This window comes from Anomalospiza imberbis, chromosome 10 (genome assembly GCF_031753505.1).
Source record: "Anomalospiza imberbis isolate Cuckoo-Finch-1a 21T00152 chromosome 10, ASM3175350v1, whole genome shotgun sequence".
NCBI lineage: Eukaryota > Metazoa > Chordata > Aves > Passeriformes > Viduidae > Anomalospiza > Anomalospiza imberbis.
Window position 1 is genome coordinate 12,851,452 of NC_089690.1, and position 15,945 is coordinate 12,867,396.

Genomic DNA, 15,945 nt, shown 5'->3' on the forward strand with positions numbered 1-15,945 from the left:
ATTTCTAATGAGCCGAGAAGATGAGCGTTAAACTGAGATGTGCACTGCATAATGTGGTTGTAGGAGTCAGCTTCCGCAAAGCTGCTGGTCTGGGCCTTTGTTCACACAGACATTAGACATCCTTTGTTTTGCCCCTCCTTCTCTTCTTCAGCAGTCATTCAATGACAAGCGTAAAAAGAACCTCTTTTCCCGAAAATTTCCCTTCTACAAGAACAAGGACCAGAGTGAGCAGGAAACCAGTGATATTGACCGTAAGTATGTGGCATTCCATGGAGAGCGAAGCACAGTAGAAGGGCCTGCTAGACTGCACTAGGGTGTTACCATGGAGACAGTTTCATGAGCTGCAACAGGCTGAGGAGCTCGTGGTGCCAGTGGCAAACCAGGCTACAAAACCAGTGCAAACCTTTGTTTGCTGTTAAAATAAAACTTAACACAAGAGTATCCCAGTTTGGAATAAACTGGGCAATCCTGTTGACTAACTGGAGGAGATAACTGCCTTCCAGTGCTGTCAGTGATGCTTCCCTGTTTCTGACTTGGAGGAGAAGGCACAGTATTCATGAAAGTATAATGGAGCGTACCAGCTTCCCAAATCAGTCCCTTTAGACTGGTTTTTCAAAGTCATTCATTCTAATTTAATTTTCCTAATGAAGAGAGATTACTCTGATTTTCATTGTTCTTGCCAGCAGTTAAAAAACTGTATTCTCAAAATGTAGTTGCATAAATTTGCTAATTCAAACCAGCTTCAAAACAAACTGTGTTCTCTGCCATTTGCATTACTGATTGCACTTCATGTGCCAGTCAAGCCAAATTCTATAGACTTATTTTTCCCTGTGATGTTCTAGGAACTGTCTCCTGTCGTAGCACCAATTTTATATATTACTGACAATTATTTTCTTTGTGATTGTCTTTTTATTGCTTGCCCTCTGGGGACTACTCTGCAGGAGGTCCCTGACGACATGGGATCAAAAGGCCTGAGTAAGTGATCAAAATACTCCAAGTTATTTTAACCTCCATCTGAAAAATTACTTTTTTTTTGACAGATCTCTTTGAGATTGGTGCTCTACTGGCATAAGGAGGTTGACTAAAACTGGTTCATAAGCTTCTCTTAGTTTGTAATCTTTTCGAGTTTTTGCTTTCAGGAACATGTAAAGTTTATGTGACTGTCACATTAGATTTTTTGTTTTGTTTTGTTTTCAGAAGCTTACCAGTGCTTTCTTGTTTGTCCTTAACAGTGCTGTGTTTTTAATTTGGTGATTATTTTTTAATGTTCCTTTTATCTTGTCCTCATATTTTTATTTATTTAAAAATAACCTTATGGCTCTTTACAGTAACAGTACAACCATTGCCGTGCTACTTTAACTAGTAACAGTTTTCACTCCTCTCTCTAGGCGACTGATGTTCACAGCTACCTAAAGCAAACACAACTTTTCCTTAGCAAATGCCAGGAAAGTTTTTCTATTTTGAACACTTATGATGCTTTTAGACCAGGTGGAGGGCTGATAGGGGTGACTTGAAGCATTTCTTATATTTCTGTTTGAATCCAGTCAGATTCAAAAGTTGCTTTACTCCTAGCAGAACTGTTTGTGTGTACACACCACACCGCTAAATGTATTAAAATGACAAAAAAAGCCAAGACCTTGCTTTCCTCACAGATATTTAATACATACACTGTTAGGCACTTATGCAGTAGGAAAAGGAGTCTCTAAAGGGATGTGGATAAGGGTCATTGAGGAAAGCATTTCTTCCCAGGCATAACTGTAAGGCACAGTGTTTGTGAAATTACTTGTAAGGGCCAGTGTACTTCTGTACCTGTCCTCAGTTGTGAAGTAGAAATTCTAGTAGCTGTAACATTAATTTCTCAATTCTGAAATGGCTACTTTCAAAGGAATTCTTGGTCTAGACCAGAAAATTTTAGCAACCTTTATGGCCTTATGGTTTAGAACATAAAATCATAAGCAGCCTTTATGGCCTTATGATCATATCTAGTTTGAACTATGTAATGTATGAACTATGGTCCAGAAATATCTCTAGATTATTCTGTTCTATAAAGAGAACATGTTTCTTGTCTGTTTTTCAGCAGACTTTAAAACTGCCTTATCACACCTAATGCAAGTTGTGTTACATGCTACACTGTGTTTCCTCTAATATAATCCAGTATTTTCTTTACAAGAGACTAAATGTAATCAATAAATTGCCTGCATAAAAGTTGAAATGCATAATCTCAAGGTTTTTACAAAACAAAATTCATCCTGAAGTGAAAACATAAAAATTGCAGGGTTACATGTGAATTATGAATTAGTGTACTTTTTGTAATCTTATTTTATGTGCTATTTAATGTTTTTCTTTTTATTAACATCAATTCCTTTCATATGAAATTAAGCTTGGTCCTGAGAGCTATGAGAAGTACGTTAAAGCTATTATATGCAGTATGTATTGATTTCAGCACTTTGATATGGGTATTGTCTTTCATCTGGATTATTTTTTGTCAATTTTCTTTCTGTTTGACTCATACCATTGGTGTATGTTCCTTATTTTTTCCCATTGTGTTGCAATTTCAGAGCATGTAACTTCTAATGCCAGCGATAGTGAAAGTAGTTACCGTAAGTGTTTTTAAGTTCTTTGTTTATTCAGAACCTTTGTTTTGTAGCTCTTTGGTTTTGTTTGTCTGTCTTTTCTGGGTATTTACATGTTAAATAGAACGTCCCAGTCAGCTTCAGGTGAAATCTGTATTTGTGTATTTGGTGGAGTACTGCAAATTGTTCCATGCCTTTGTTTTTAAAAAACTCCCTAGAATCACTGCAAACCTCCTTTATGGATATTTTTATTGTTGTCTGTGATTTTCTTAGTTCAGCTTAATTTGCATCTACTAATTTTTAAAAAATTATACAAGCTAGCTAGACCTGTTACATTTAATGTAAATTTAATGCTGACAAATATTATTATATATAGCTGAGCCTTAATACTGGAAGTGTAACCAAACTGTATAATCCGTTAAATAATGCAGTAACTATCTCAAATTTTTCACAGAGTTTTTAAAGATTTAATAGGTATTTAATGCACTGAAAGTACAGATAAGCAAACATGTATTTACCCTTGCTTTCAGCTCATTTATTTTGTCAAGTGTGGGTGCTTAGTATGAACTGTCTCCAAAGCATATGACACACACTCAGTGCTGGAGTCAGTTTTGATAAATCAGCATGCTAGTTCTCTCTCTGGAGACGTAGTGTGTTCTAAATACCACACTCAGCTTGCTGTTACTACTAGCATAAGCTCCAGTAGTGTTCACTGTTAGCCAAGCTGCAGTAGCACTCCATGCTCACGGTGGGTAGTAGGCTGCATGGTGCTGCTCTGCTGTGCTTTGACATCTCTTAAACCACAGCAAGGACTTGAATCCCACTATTCATTTCCAGTGAACAGCTCCCCAGTAAGGTTCCAGTCTAGACCTGGAAGCCATGGTAGAGCAGAGCAGGACAATAGGAAAGTGGAGGATTTGAAGAGAAACATGAAAAGCAGGAGCAGTGAAAGTCATGCAATGGTTCACTACTCAGCTCCTGGCTGCCTGCTGTGCAATGGGCACTGCAGAAATACCTAATTTGTGTCAGGATAATGAGGAAGGTGGTTCATTAAAGGATATATTTGTTCGGCTGTCGATCTTTTCAGAGGTAATGAGCCACATATTTTCTTCCAGAGTATGACACTGAAGGAGAGAATGTATATACATGTATACAAAATGCTGGTGGTGGTGCAGGCTGTAATTGAAAAGAAACTAATGGAGGGAGGCATCTGTGTTCCCTGAGAATAACACAGAATTGAGCACATGTGGAAGTTGCCTTTGATAAACAGAAATTTTAATCATTTTTAATGACACACCATTAAAACTATCTAACCATGTCTGTTTCTTCATAATTTTGCTGCTTCCCTCTCTTCCCTCACTTCTGAGATTTTTCTGAGAGCTTGCTTTATTTACACTTAAAGCTCATTATTGGTACTACTGGTTAGTTTTTTAATTTATTGTTACTTGAGAAGCCATGATTTTATTATGAATGTCATGGATTTGGTTATCTCAATGTGTAATTCCGAGCACTTTTATTAAAATACTCTTTTAATTTCTTCTTACTGCTGTCTAATATGAAAGTTATCTTGATTACAGATGAGTACGGTTGTTCAAAAGGTTCATTCTATTAATACTAATTTTTCCAAAGTATTGAAAGGCAGTGACAATATATACTTTTTGCCCTCAATCAGGGGATGCTTTTTACTTGTTCTTATCTCTTTAGTAGTGTGCATAACTACTCTTTGACCTTATAGCAATGTGACTTCCCCAAAGTATCTAATTTTATTTGAGCTGGATCTTTCATAGATGAGTTGATAGTTGGTGATTCCCTATTCCTCTCCCTAGCCTAAAAAGGGTTCTGAAAGTATATACTGTCCTTCTAAAATCCATTTGCATGAATAACTTTTTGAGATGTACAGGTTGCATGGTTTTGTGGATGTCTTACGGTATTCCTCACTTGCAACAATTTAGTAAATTAAAGTCTTCATTCATGTATTGCTGTAGGACAGTTTGAATGCAAATTTATTGCAAAATAAGAGAAATATTTCTGTTAATGAAATGGTAACATTTAGATTTAAAATGTCTTTTTGCATTTGCTTTAAAATAGAGAATAGATATATACAAGCTCTATATGCATTTATAAAAGCCTTCATCTGCCTTCTGTTTTTACATAAACTGTGGAGTAGCCTTGGTATGTTCCTTTGCCTGTTTTAAGTATGGCTTATGAACATCAAAGAATGTTCCAAAATTAGACAAGTGAAATATTGGAGGACTGTGTTTTCTTCAGATCAAAGCAATGTCATGTAATTGGAGCTTGTGTCTTCAGAATTATAAATTCTCTGCTGTCACAGTTAATTTTTAGTTATTTCAATGAAAGAAATTTTACTCAGAGATATTGTGTTAGACTAGAAGTAATCTTTTAGAGAGATGGCAATTGAGGTATATTTCAAATGCTTTCACTAACATTTAAAAGGCTTACAGCTGTCAAAATTCAAGATTCAGTTATTTTAGTTTCATTCACTGCTAATGTGCTTCCTGGAGCTGAGAACAATCCAAAGCATTCTTTGCGTTCAACTTTGTCTTTAAAAATGAATTTATAAAATAGTAGTTGTTTAGTATATACATTCATAGCTTTTTTTGGTAGAATTATAGTGGCTGAAGATGTTTATAGAAATGCCAATTCACTACAACATTAATGGAAGATCTGTATACCTTGACATACATGGTTGCCAGCCATGTATAAATATGGAAAAATGTTCTTGTAAATGCTGGCTTCAGAGAGTGGAGAGCGTTCCCGATGCAGGTGGCATTGCTCTAGCAGTGAATGACAGCATGCATGCATTGCATCCAGGACTCGTGGGGAGCAGCACCTCAGCAATGCTTGAAAATTCTTCTTGTGCTTGATGGCAGCTTGACATGCCAGCGTACAGCAGGAACTGATTTCTACTCTATGTGTCTTATGCTTTAAAGCTCGGTGTTTGGCTTAGCTTTGTGAGTTTTATAATTCATGGCTCTGGAAAGGCGTCCCTCATCAGTATCATTGTAATGCATATTGCTGAGCAGTGTCTGTATCATCATAGTCCATGGAATGACTACCTCTGAATCCGCTGCTTTAGGGAAAAAATACATTGATGTGTCTTTGCCTTTACGTTTTAGGTGGCCAGGAGGAATATGTGTTGTCATATGAACCAGTCAATCAACAAGAAGGTTTGTAGATCTCGCTCAGTATGAAATAATCTGAATTGTTAGAGTGCTTTCCATGCCCTTATGTACTAAGCACCAGGATAAACTTCTTCACCCTTTTAAAGTTGAAACTTACTGTTATTCAAATGAATAAATCATAAAGGCATAAATTATTAAATTAAATCTCTGAATTATTTAGTGCAGAATCCAAAGGTGTGCTATTTCAATAATTTCTTACGTGGTTTGTATTGTGGAAGGAAAATACAGTATGCTTAACAGTTTTGTCAGTGAGAACCTTATAAATTATAGTTTTCTTCTGTTTCATATTACTTTAGCATTCTCACTACTTTAGCATTCTTCTGTCACAGGAAAAAGCATGTGAATAGATGATTTGTCTATTTACCAACTTCAATTGAAATGTCTGTAATCAGTCTCCCATTTCTGTATAGTTTTCTTATATTGCTAATTTGGTTAATAATTGCCAGGGGATTTTTTCCAGAAAAAATTAAAATTTAATGAAATGGAAATCACTAGGAGAAAATATTTTCTCACACTTGCATTTAAAAAAAAATTGTTTTTTACTGATTTCCAGTGGAATGGTTTCCCCTCACCAGAGGGGCTCACAAAGGGAGAAACAGCAAAGATGTTTGTTACTTAATTAGTAAGTTAGTAGATACTAGATTCAAGACATTCTTCTTACAAATATAGTAATAAAATGGAAAGGAAATAGCTCTGAGTCAAATTAAAATATATTTAATAGGCCAGACTTTAATTAATTGGTATTTATTTGTGCAGATGGATTGAACCTAAAATTAAAATTTGTACTGCTGAAATTACAAGATCATGGCAGCATACTTAGGCAGTATTGTCTTAAAGGTTCTTACAGTGTGATTAGACATAATCTGCTTGAACTTAATTTTCAACCAAAATCCCTTTATTATAAATAATTAAACTACTTTCAAAAGGTACTACACTTAATTTTGTAAGGGTGTTAATAGTTACAGAAACTATTTATATTTGAGTCATTTTGTATGTGAGTGCTTAATTGTGGTCTTGGAGGAAAAGCTTCTCCCAGCACAGACACAGAATTTTATGAACTGTGCTGCTGCTTAGGTGCTTCTTTGAATTGAAAAGATTTTCAAATCTCCCCTCTTTCGTTTTTCCATTAGAATTTAGGATGTTAGTTTGTGAGAAGGTTTTTTTTTTCCCCAAAGGCTTCGTAATTTGAGACTCATTTTCAATCACTGAGGATGGTGATTTGAGAGTGAAAGTCTAACATCTTAATATGACTGTGGTATTAACTGATTGATGTTCTTCAATGTGTTTTTATTCTCTTTAGAAGTACATATTCTTTTAAGTATTAAAATCATTGCTATGTGAGAGAGCTTGTTTTGATGAACTCTTAAAAGTTAAGTCATGTGAAATACAACTGACATTATTCCTTTATGTTTATTAGTCAGTTACACTCGACCCGTGATTGTTTTGGGACCCATGAAAGACAGAATAAATGATGACCTGATCTCAGAATTTCCAGACAAATTTGGCTCATGTGTTCCACGTAAGTCTCAGCAAATACTAAAGCAATTTGAGATTATATTTTTCTCTTAATTTTTAATAGACATTCTCTGTATGTTGGGTTTAAAAAAAAGTTAATATATTGTTTAAACTTTATAGACCTATCTTAATATTAATCTCTTTGTGACAATTTTGCTGTATAATTGGGAGGCTTTTTGGATATTGTAAGGAAAATAAAATCACTGTTTTTTGTTTTGCTTTAAAAACTACTGGTTTATATTTGAAGATACTACTAGACCAAAACGAGATTATGAGGTGGATGGACGTGATTACCATTTTGTCACTTCTCGAGAGCAAATGGAGAAGGATATTCAGGATCACAAATTCATTGAAGCTGGCCAGTACAATAATCATCTTTATGGAACAAGTGTCCAATCAGTGCGAGAAGTAGCGGAAAAGGTAAATCAGTGCCACTTACTTTCATTTGCTGAGGTGATTATATGCCTGTGCTGACAGGGGAAAGAGAAGAATGGCAAGAAGCCATTAGGAACATTCTGACTTTTAAAGGAATTTGTATAAGACTAGAAACAAAGTGTTCTTGTCACAGAAGAATTTAGGGAAATAATGAAGCTTTGGAATAATGAAAGCATCATGATTAAATTGCAGGAAAAGAGCAACCATAATGTGCCCTCTCATTTAAAGAGAATATAGAAGAAATAATTGGACTTATAGGCAAATTAGCCTAGCTCACATACACAGATCATTAACTACTGAGGAGTAGTGCTAGTGGAGTTAATTAATATGAGGATCCTTTTGACATAGACCTGTGCAAAAGAAAACTTTCAAAAATGTTATTCTTTGTGCTCCTCATGGTTTTAGCTAACAAAGATAAGAGAATAAATGTGAAGAATTCAATTTTAAAAGTATTTTTTCAGTAGCTACTCATATTTTGAAGATAGACCCTACTGTTTCTATCCCAAAGTGATTAGAACTATTTCTTGCAAATTCTAATTATTTCTAAAGTCTTACTGAAGCTGACTTGATCTGTCTGAAAAAGGGTGGGAAAAGGGAAGTGTATTTCTGAGCGTAAGGTGCTTGTCTTAAAGAAAATCACATGGTGAAAATTTTTTGCAAATGTTCCATGTTGAGTTGATGAGTGTTGTTCTGCTGCTGACAAATCCAGTGCACTTACAGTAGCCAGTGTTCTCTGATCTCTGTGAAAGAAGGAACAGCTATTTTCTAGGTGGGAACTCAAAAGTAGGGGCACTGTCTGGACATGCAGAGAGTAAGTGTAGGTAGTAACCCATGTGCCACAGGGCTGTAGTTTAGTCCTCTGGAAAACTCTGTAGACCATTTTGTTTAAATGGGTGACTATTGCTATTTCTGGCAACTGAATTTACTGGAAGCAAAACCAGGGCAAACATGGTGAGATTCTGTGGGGCAAGTGATGTTTTCTTCTCCTGTTTTTGTCACCATATGGAATGGAACGTGTCCCCGTGGGATATAGTGAGAAAAGGAAAGAAAAGAATATTAATTACAGAATTGTTCAAGTAAATGAACTGTATTTTGTATGGGAGGCTGAACAAAGCTGTGAAACTATCATATGTGTTAAATGATGAAATTATTGAATAGCTTAAACATTATAAATCTGTTGGCAGTTGCTTTACTTGGTAGCACAAATACAATCCTTCAGTTCCATCCTGGACCTGAAATTGGCTCTGTTCTTTTGTCCATCTGTGGGGATTACTAAGGTACAAAACTGCTATGAATCTTTCATAAATGGACACAAAGAACGAAGTATTAGCAGTTAAATCTCTTGCACAGGCACCATGGGACTTTGGGTAGATGCAGCAATTTCTTAGTTGCAGCTGACATTATTTTTCTGGGAAACAATGGCCTATCCTTCATCACTGTACTTTAAAATCATGACAGGGCTGCAAACTGATTGATCTGAAACTATTCCCATCCTTGTATTCTTTTCCATCTTGCTGAAAAGATGAGTCTTTTCAGTGGGTTTTAATGCTGGGATACAAAAGACGATTTCCAAATTTTCTACAATCAGTTTACGAGAAGACAGAACACAAGTGACTGCTATTACCCCAAAAGAACCAGAATCGGTATTCTTAAAATAGCCTTCAGTTGTGTTCATTTCCCCATCCTTCCAGCTGATCCCTGTCTCTCTCATTTCTTTAGCCACAATGGGCACAGCTGAAGATTCTTTCTGATGTTGTTGTTCAGTTATAGAAGGCACTGGCTGCTGTGCAGTGCTTCTCAAACAGATGCAGTGCAAGTAAGGAACTAAAATATGTAAAATATTATTCAAAATGCACTGTGCAAAGAGCAAAATAGTTTCCCTGGATAAAAACATGCTTGTGTCACAATGTACTTGTGTTTCTTTTCCCTGTCTTTCAAATCTTCACTTGGAAAGAATCTTCATATCCTCTTTCCTTTGGAATCATCAGCAATTTGTAAATCTCTGTCTCAAGGCCACAGTTAATGAACATTCATTGTTGATTAGGAATAAACTGTCATGGTTATATCCCATAAGGTCCAGCACAGGACCTTATGTGCTGGCTTTCTAGCACTCCACCCTTTGGCTCCTGGCTAAAGCTGTTGGGCCAAACACACAAATAGTGTTTTAATTGGTCCTTTTTTCTTTTTCAAATAATGCTCTTAATTGTCAGTCCTTGGAGCATGTGCCACATTTAAAGACGTGGACAGATGAGCACATGTAAAATACTCTGCTAGGACTTACAGACACCTTTTTAAAATGTTACCAGTTGGCATCCAGACCCACGGACTGGATCTGGGAAACAGCTACCATCAGCTGAAAAGAAACAGACATATATGTTGTTCATGTGGGAAGAACACTGCTCTTTAAAAATTCCTGAAATAAAATTCTGATTTTGTTGGGAAAGAGACCAAATGTAAATGATCCTAGTTATTTCTTCTGCCAGGAAGCAGAAGCATGTCAGTAATTTGAGTCATTCCTGCAGGAATGATCTCTCTGGAGTTCAGGAAGGGTGTTGTATGATATGACTAACCTTTGGTTATATGGTACTTGTGTGTTTGTATCCTAGCTCACATATTTCTGCAATGCATATTGGTGACCTGCTAAAGCAAAAGCTTTTCTTAATCTAGTCACCCAAGAGTGGTTTTCTGTTCTTCTTCCCCTGTACCCTTCTAAAATGACAGTATGCAGAATTAATCCTATGCTACTCAGAAAGGAAAGAAATAAAAGTGTGTGAGGTGGAAATGAGCATATCTGAGATGAAAGGCACTGAGAACAGGAGGAGCCTTTGAGATGAAGCTGGAAAATTCTTATTAGTGGGAGAGTAGAGAGGGGGAGGAAAACAGCCTTATCACACTGTCTTCCAGGTGCCCAAGGAATGGGCAAGTTATATTTGTCTCTCAAGAGATGAATGATAAATCAACACAAATAAATTGCATTCACCATCTCCAATGTGGTATTTTTACTGGCTGGTACCTGGGGGAGGAGAGGGCATTCCACCTGAATATGGTGGCATATTTCCCTGCCAGCAGGGGTGGGCATTCCCTCAGGTATGCCAGTTAAGTCATCTGGCTCCTCTCTAAACCACATCTGTGACATGGCCACCTCCCTAAAGCATCCTCAAATTAGTACCAAAAGAAAGCAAAATAAAACATTTTGGTGGTATGATTGAAGTCCAGCTGTTGCACTGTATGGTTCTGCATTGCTGATTGGGCTGCAAGCTGTGATGAAGAAAGGAATGAAGAAAGAAGGGTCAGGAACATCTCAAATGATGTGTGATCCAGCAGAGGAGATTGGAGGATTTCAACTTGTACCAAAGTGGTGAAATCACAGTACCACTGATGCAAATACTCTAATTTTCTTGGTTTCAGTGGAGACATGTTTTCTCTTCTAAATTGTTATACTATGCTACTTGTGACTTAAACTTTGCTTAGTGCCATTTTCCTTTCTCTCTCACTTTTTAGGGTAAACATTGCATTCTTGATGTTTCTGGTAATGCGATCAAAAGGTTGCAGATTGCCCAGCTGTACCCAATCTCCATTTTTATTAAACCCAAAACAGTGGAAAATATCATGTGAGTAAAAATAAAGTACCTCAAGCTAAATTGTTTGAGACTGTTGTATTTGAAAAGCCAACCACAATTTATATGCAGACAATTGTAATGTTTGTGTTTTAAATAATATTTCATTCCCTGAGTTTAATTTTTATGGACTTTAGGATGGGGCTTCTAATCCAAATTAAAGTACTTGAAAACAAAATTGTGTTCAATTCCATGCAACATAATGCTAGAACAGCTCATTTCCACTACAGTCTTTGCTTGGTGTCTTTGGGATGTAATCCTTTTATTAGGATTAATATTCAAACAAGAGTTTAAAACCTTAAAGACTCCAAGTATTTTATATGGGTTTAAAAAAGGTATAATACTTGCACTTTCAGGGAAATGAATAAACGCTTAACGGAAGAGCAAGCCAAGAAGACGTTTGAGAGGGCCATGAAACTGGAGCAAGAATTTACTGAACACTTCACAGGTGTGTTTTGCTTGTGACTGCTCACTTGCCTGAGTTGAAATTTTATGGCTTGCTGTAAAAATAGTACTTGCCTAACCACTGAGATAGTGAGCTTTGTTTTTCAGATGATCTGTGATTACTTTGAGGTATAGAGCCATCTTAGTATCTCTACATTGATTTTCCCTTTGATCAGTGAATTTAATATAAAAAATAAACAAAAATTTACTGGGAGCTTAATTTAGGTTTTAAAAACGCTAAGGCTTTCTGCCATTTTCCAACTTCATCAGCAGGTTTTGTTTCCACAGACTTAAACTTTACACTGAAGTACCTGAAAAGCACATCCTTCTTCAGCTTTGAGGTTACTGAGGTTTGGAAGAGGTGTGGCTGAACTTAGCTGGAGAGAAGATGCTGAAGCTTCTGGCCTATTTGCTTTACAAAGACATTTCTAATTCTTTCTCATGCACTGTTGTGCTGAGAACATTATACTTGGCTTGTAACAATGGAGCAGCCTCCTCCCACAGGCAGTACAGCATTGAGCTGCAGATGGGGAGAAGGTTTTTAAGACATAATAATGGAATGGTAGGAATAAAAGGGAACTAATTTGCACAAAAGCAAAGCTCAGAAGCAGCACTACTCTATTAATGCACAGAAGAGTGAGTCTGACCTGCCTCCAAAACTGTCTTTCATGCTAAACTTGGATTATTGATGTTGAGATTGTGACACTAATTAAAAAGAAGTTGCTTTCTCACAGTGATTGCTCTTCCAGGCTGAGGTGTTGGTAAGAACAGCTCAAACTTCATCTTCATTTTCACCAGACCATATTTTATTCTGATATGTCAGAACACATCCATATTGGCTCATTTCTAGTTATTTTCTAGCCTTGGCAAAAATATATCAACCAACACAACAGGAACGAGTATAGATTGCACTTTTAACTGTATAAGGAAACCTCTTGTCTATAAAACTTGAATCTGTTGTCTGGACAACAAACTCCATGAGTTCCTCCTTTTTTTAGCTAAAAGCAAAGGTAGAGCTAGGTAGACATCTTGAGATCAAGCCTGCCTTGCTGTGCAGCTTCAGGATAGAGCTGAGGAGTTCACCAGCCTGTGAGGACACAGCCCTGCACTGTCTTGCTTTGTTTTAGAAACACAAATGAAAGCTGGGCCAAAAAGAATGCTGGAGGATGCGAATTGACTCTGGCAAATTGGAATGTGTGGCTAGGAAAGGGTTGTTCCTGTCCCCAGGGAAGTGCTTTGTGTGTCCTCCAGACTGTGCTTCCGTCCAGCACTGAAACCAGGAGTGTCCACAGGTGTCTGTTCCTTCAGCAGTCAGAAATCCTCCTGCCTCTCTGAGCGGAAGGAGCAGCCTGGCGTGGAGCAGCCTGGCTTCTGCACGGAACGGGAGGGATGATTGCTGATTGCCACATTATGTTTTGCAGCTATTGTCCAGGGAGACACTCTGGAAGAAATCTACAACCAAGTGAAACAGATCATAGAGGAACAGTCTGGTCCTTACATCTGGGTTCCAGCAAAGGAAAAATTATGAAAACAGATTTTTATTTTTCATTTTCTAACTACATCACCTACTACATCTGACGACTCTTAAGCCCTTCCAGTGGAGCCTGCCTCTAGTTCTTTCCAGCGTGGTTCATACCCTAACCATCACATTCTGCAGTTCCCATAATGCTTTACATTTGGTGTCTCTCTTAGTTTAAATAATTTGTATTATTGTGTGTTGTTGGTTTGCCATTTTTCGAACATGACAGTGGAATGGCCTGACCAGCTATTAGTTTAGGGTGGGGGTGGGAGGGAATTGCTGGGTAAAATTCCTTAATGTTTAAGGGAAAATAACTTTCAAAGATTTTTCAAAAAAGCTTTATAGACATTCTTTTAAAATTTCATAACAATTGAAAGAAAAGTTGTATTCAAGGAAGTTGTAAATTATGAGTAACTTTGCACGCTTAACTTTAATAGCATGGTTTGGTCAGGGCAATCAATTTCAGGTTTTATTTTCTGAGTTCAATCCTACTGTCACGGTATCTTTTTTTCTTTCCAGGCAGTTAGAAAGAAACTTTTAAATTCTGAGTTAGCATTTTCATTAAGTCCCATTACTACTCCTAAAGGGATATTCATTTTCATAATTTCATACGGATATTCTTAAAATCTATTTTTTCATTTTTTGCCAATAAAATTGCTAGGGACAAAGATGTGTAATGTTTTTAATCTTCCTCATGAAACGCTATTTATAGTGTGTTACAGAAATTCTTTATAGATAATGGTCATCACACTTTTTGAGCATAAAAATATGTTTAGGTGCTAGGAAATCTTGTATTTTTCAGAGGAATGCCAAATTTGCATTGGCAGTAATTCAGAAAACAGCTGCAGAGATGGTCATTAGGGCAATGAGAGAATGATTCATAGCCTAAAAATGTGTGTGTTCTTAGGGGTCAGATTTTAATGAATATTTTACCCACAATAACTGCCTATTTTGTTATAATAAATATATATATATTAAACTTTCTTTAACTAAACTCTGTAACTATGGGAATTATTTTCTTTACATAGTTGCGCACACGTATAAATATATATATATAAAATATATATTTTTCTTTTACCACCTACTCCTAGCTTTTTGTTTTGAATAAAAATAAAAAAACAAATTAGAATTTACCTTCCTTAATCACGGAAAAATCAAATGGGCTGTGATGGCTGGGCATGAAGTCCAGGGAATATTAGTACAAGAAAAAAATACATGCAAGTTCTCCTCTTTTCTACGCAATTCCGGGTGTTTGTCTTCCCCTGTCCCCTTTATATTATGCATGTCTTAACCAAAGGGAGAATTCAGAGTCAACAATATTTTTTTTTTCTGTACATGTTTGTCTCAGATTGCACAGGCACAAGATCTTCCATTTGCAATGCACAAACTTCTGTGCTGAATGTTATGAATACGTTGTACCAAAACCTTCAATAATGAAATTCTCTAATTCCCATATTATTTGGTACCTGCCATTGCTTATTTGCAACTGATTGTTTTTTAGAGGGATGTACTTATGGCAGTCATGGGGCAGTCACACAACCAAATCAGCTTTGGTTTGTAAAGAATTATCAACACTATCCATTCCATTTGTTAGAAAGAGGAGAACAGCTAATAAACTTTATTGTACAATATATTTGTCAAGTGTGTTTTTAATTATGATAAATACAGGTGTTATAGCACTTTAGAATAATTGACCGAGACTGTAAATAAAAATCAGATGTTAGAGAAACACTGGCAGCCACATTGGGGCTACTGAAGTTACTGCATTAAAAGCAGGTTTAAACTTGGGCCACAATTATTGCTGATGTCACATGGGATGCTAGTGCAACTTACAGGGAGTTAAAGCTGCTGGTGTATGCCCCAGAAGAGTTTCTGGTTTTCAAGATCTGGGAAATCGGGTGTGCTGCCTTTCTGAGAATTCCTGCCCATGAAAGTGCATGGTGTACTGGATTGATGCAGCTTTTGATAAATAATGTCCTACGTTTTTAAGGCAGCTAGAAGTGTACTGTTGTGTCTCCCTCTTTGAAAGTGACTGATTGTTTGAGGTGTCTTGTGAGACATCTTAAAAGAGTAACTCTAAAAACCCAGAAGGATATGAATCTATCAAATCTGCAAACACATCTGAGATCGCTGTATTGTATACCCTTCATTTTACCTTTTTTAACCCATCAGAAAGAGCCCTGTTCAGCTGATTAGATCTGTGAGGAATTGCTCTTTCATATGTTGGAGTGTCTGAGTAGCTGTCACTGAACTTTGCCCCCAGGCACTTGTCCTGTAGTAGCCAGGTGTCACCAAACACTCTGACTGAAGTCCGCAGCAGTTACCTTGCACAGCTGTCATGCGGGAGTGAAAACAAGTCTTGGATCAAGAAATCCCAAAGGACTCTGGAGTATTTGCTTTGCATTTTTAGTTTTATTTGTTTCCAGTGTTACCTTTGAACACTGGCAGAAAAGTTGATTCTGAGAGCCCTGATGCTCCTTGTTGTCTTATCTTGTGTAATTGTCAGAGTGTTTCATTACTTAGTGTTTCTCTGGGTCTCATTTTTCTAGCATCAGGTGCTGATATATCTTTTGATTCTTGGGTTCACTTTTCTGTATTTCAGAGTTATGTTTTACAATATGTGTATTTTGCTAAAGGCC

The 15,945-nt window shown here is 36.7% G+C and overlaps 1 protein-coding gene across 23 annotated transcripts in view; it reads left to right on the forward strand.

The window, feature by feature from the left end:
* The window catches only part of DLG1 (discs large MAGUK scaffold protein 1), a 144,900-nt gene extending 129,963 nt beyond the window's left edge, over positions 1-14,937 (forward strand). For 7 of the 23 annotated variants that reach the window (XM_068200726.1, XM_068200733.1, XM_068200739.1 and 4 more), the window contains 8 exons: positions 152-251; positions 2,559-2,600; positions 5,711-5,761; positions 7,194-7,295; positions 7,539-7,711; positions 11,228-11,337; positions 11,700-11,791; positions 13,209-14,937. In XM_068200726.1, the coding sequence (XP_068056827.1) occupies positions 152-251; positions 2,559-2,600; positions 5,711-5,761; positions 7,194-7,295; positions 7,539-7,711; positions 11,228-11,337; positions 11,700-11,791; positions 13,209-13,315 (777 nt within the window). In that variant the 3' untranslated portion in view covers positions 13,316-14,937. Of the gene's footprint in view, positions 1-151; positions 252-941; positions 976-2,558; positions 2,601-4,135; positions 4,172-5,710; positions 5,762-7,193; positions 7,296-7,538; positions 7,712-11,227; positions 11,338-11,699; positions 11,792-13,208 lie in introns of all 23 variants that reach the window. The other 16 variants (XM_068200730.1, XM_068200737.1, XM_068200746.1 and 13 more) reach the window with 9 other exon arrangements.
* Positions 14,938-15,945: the final 1,008 nt, after the last annotated feature.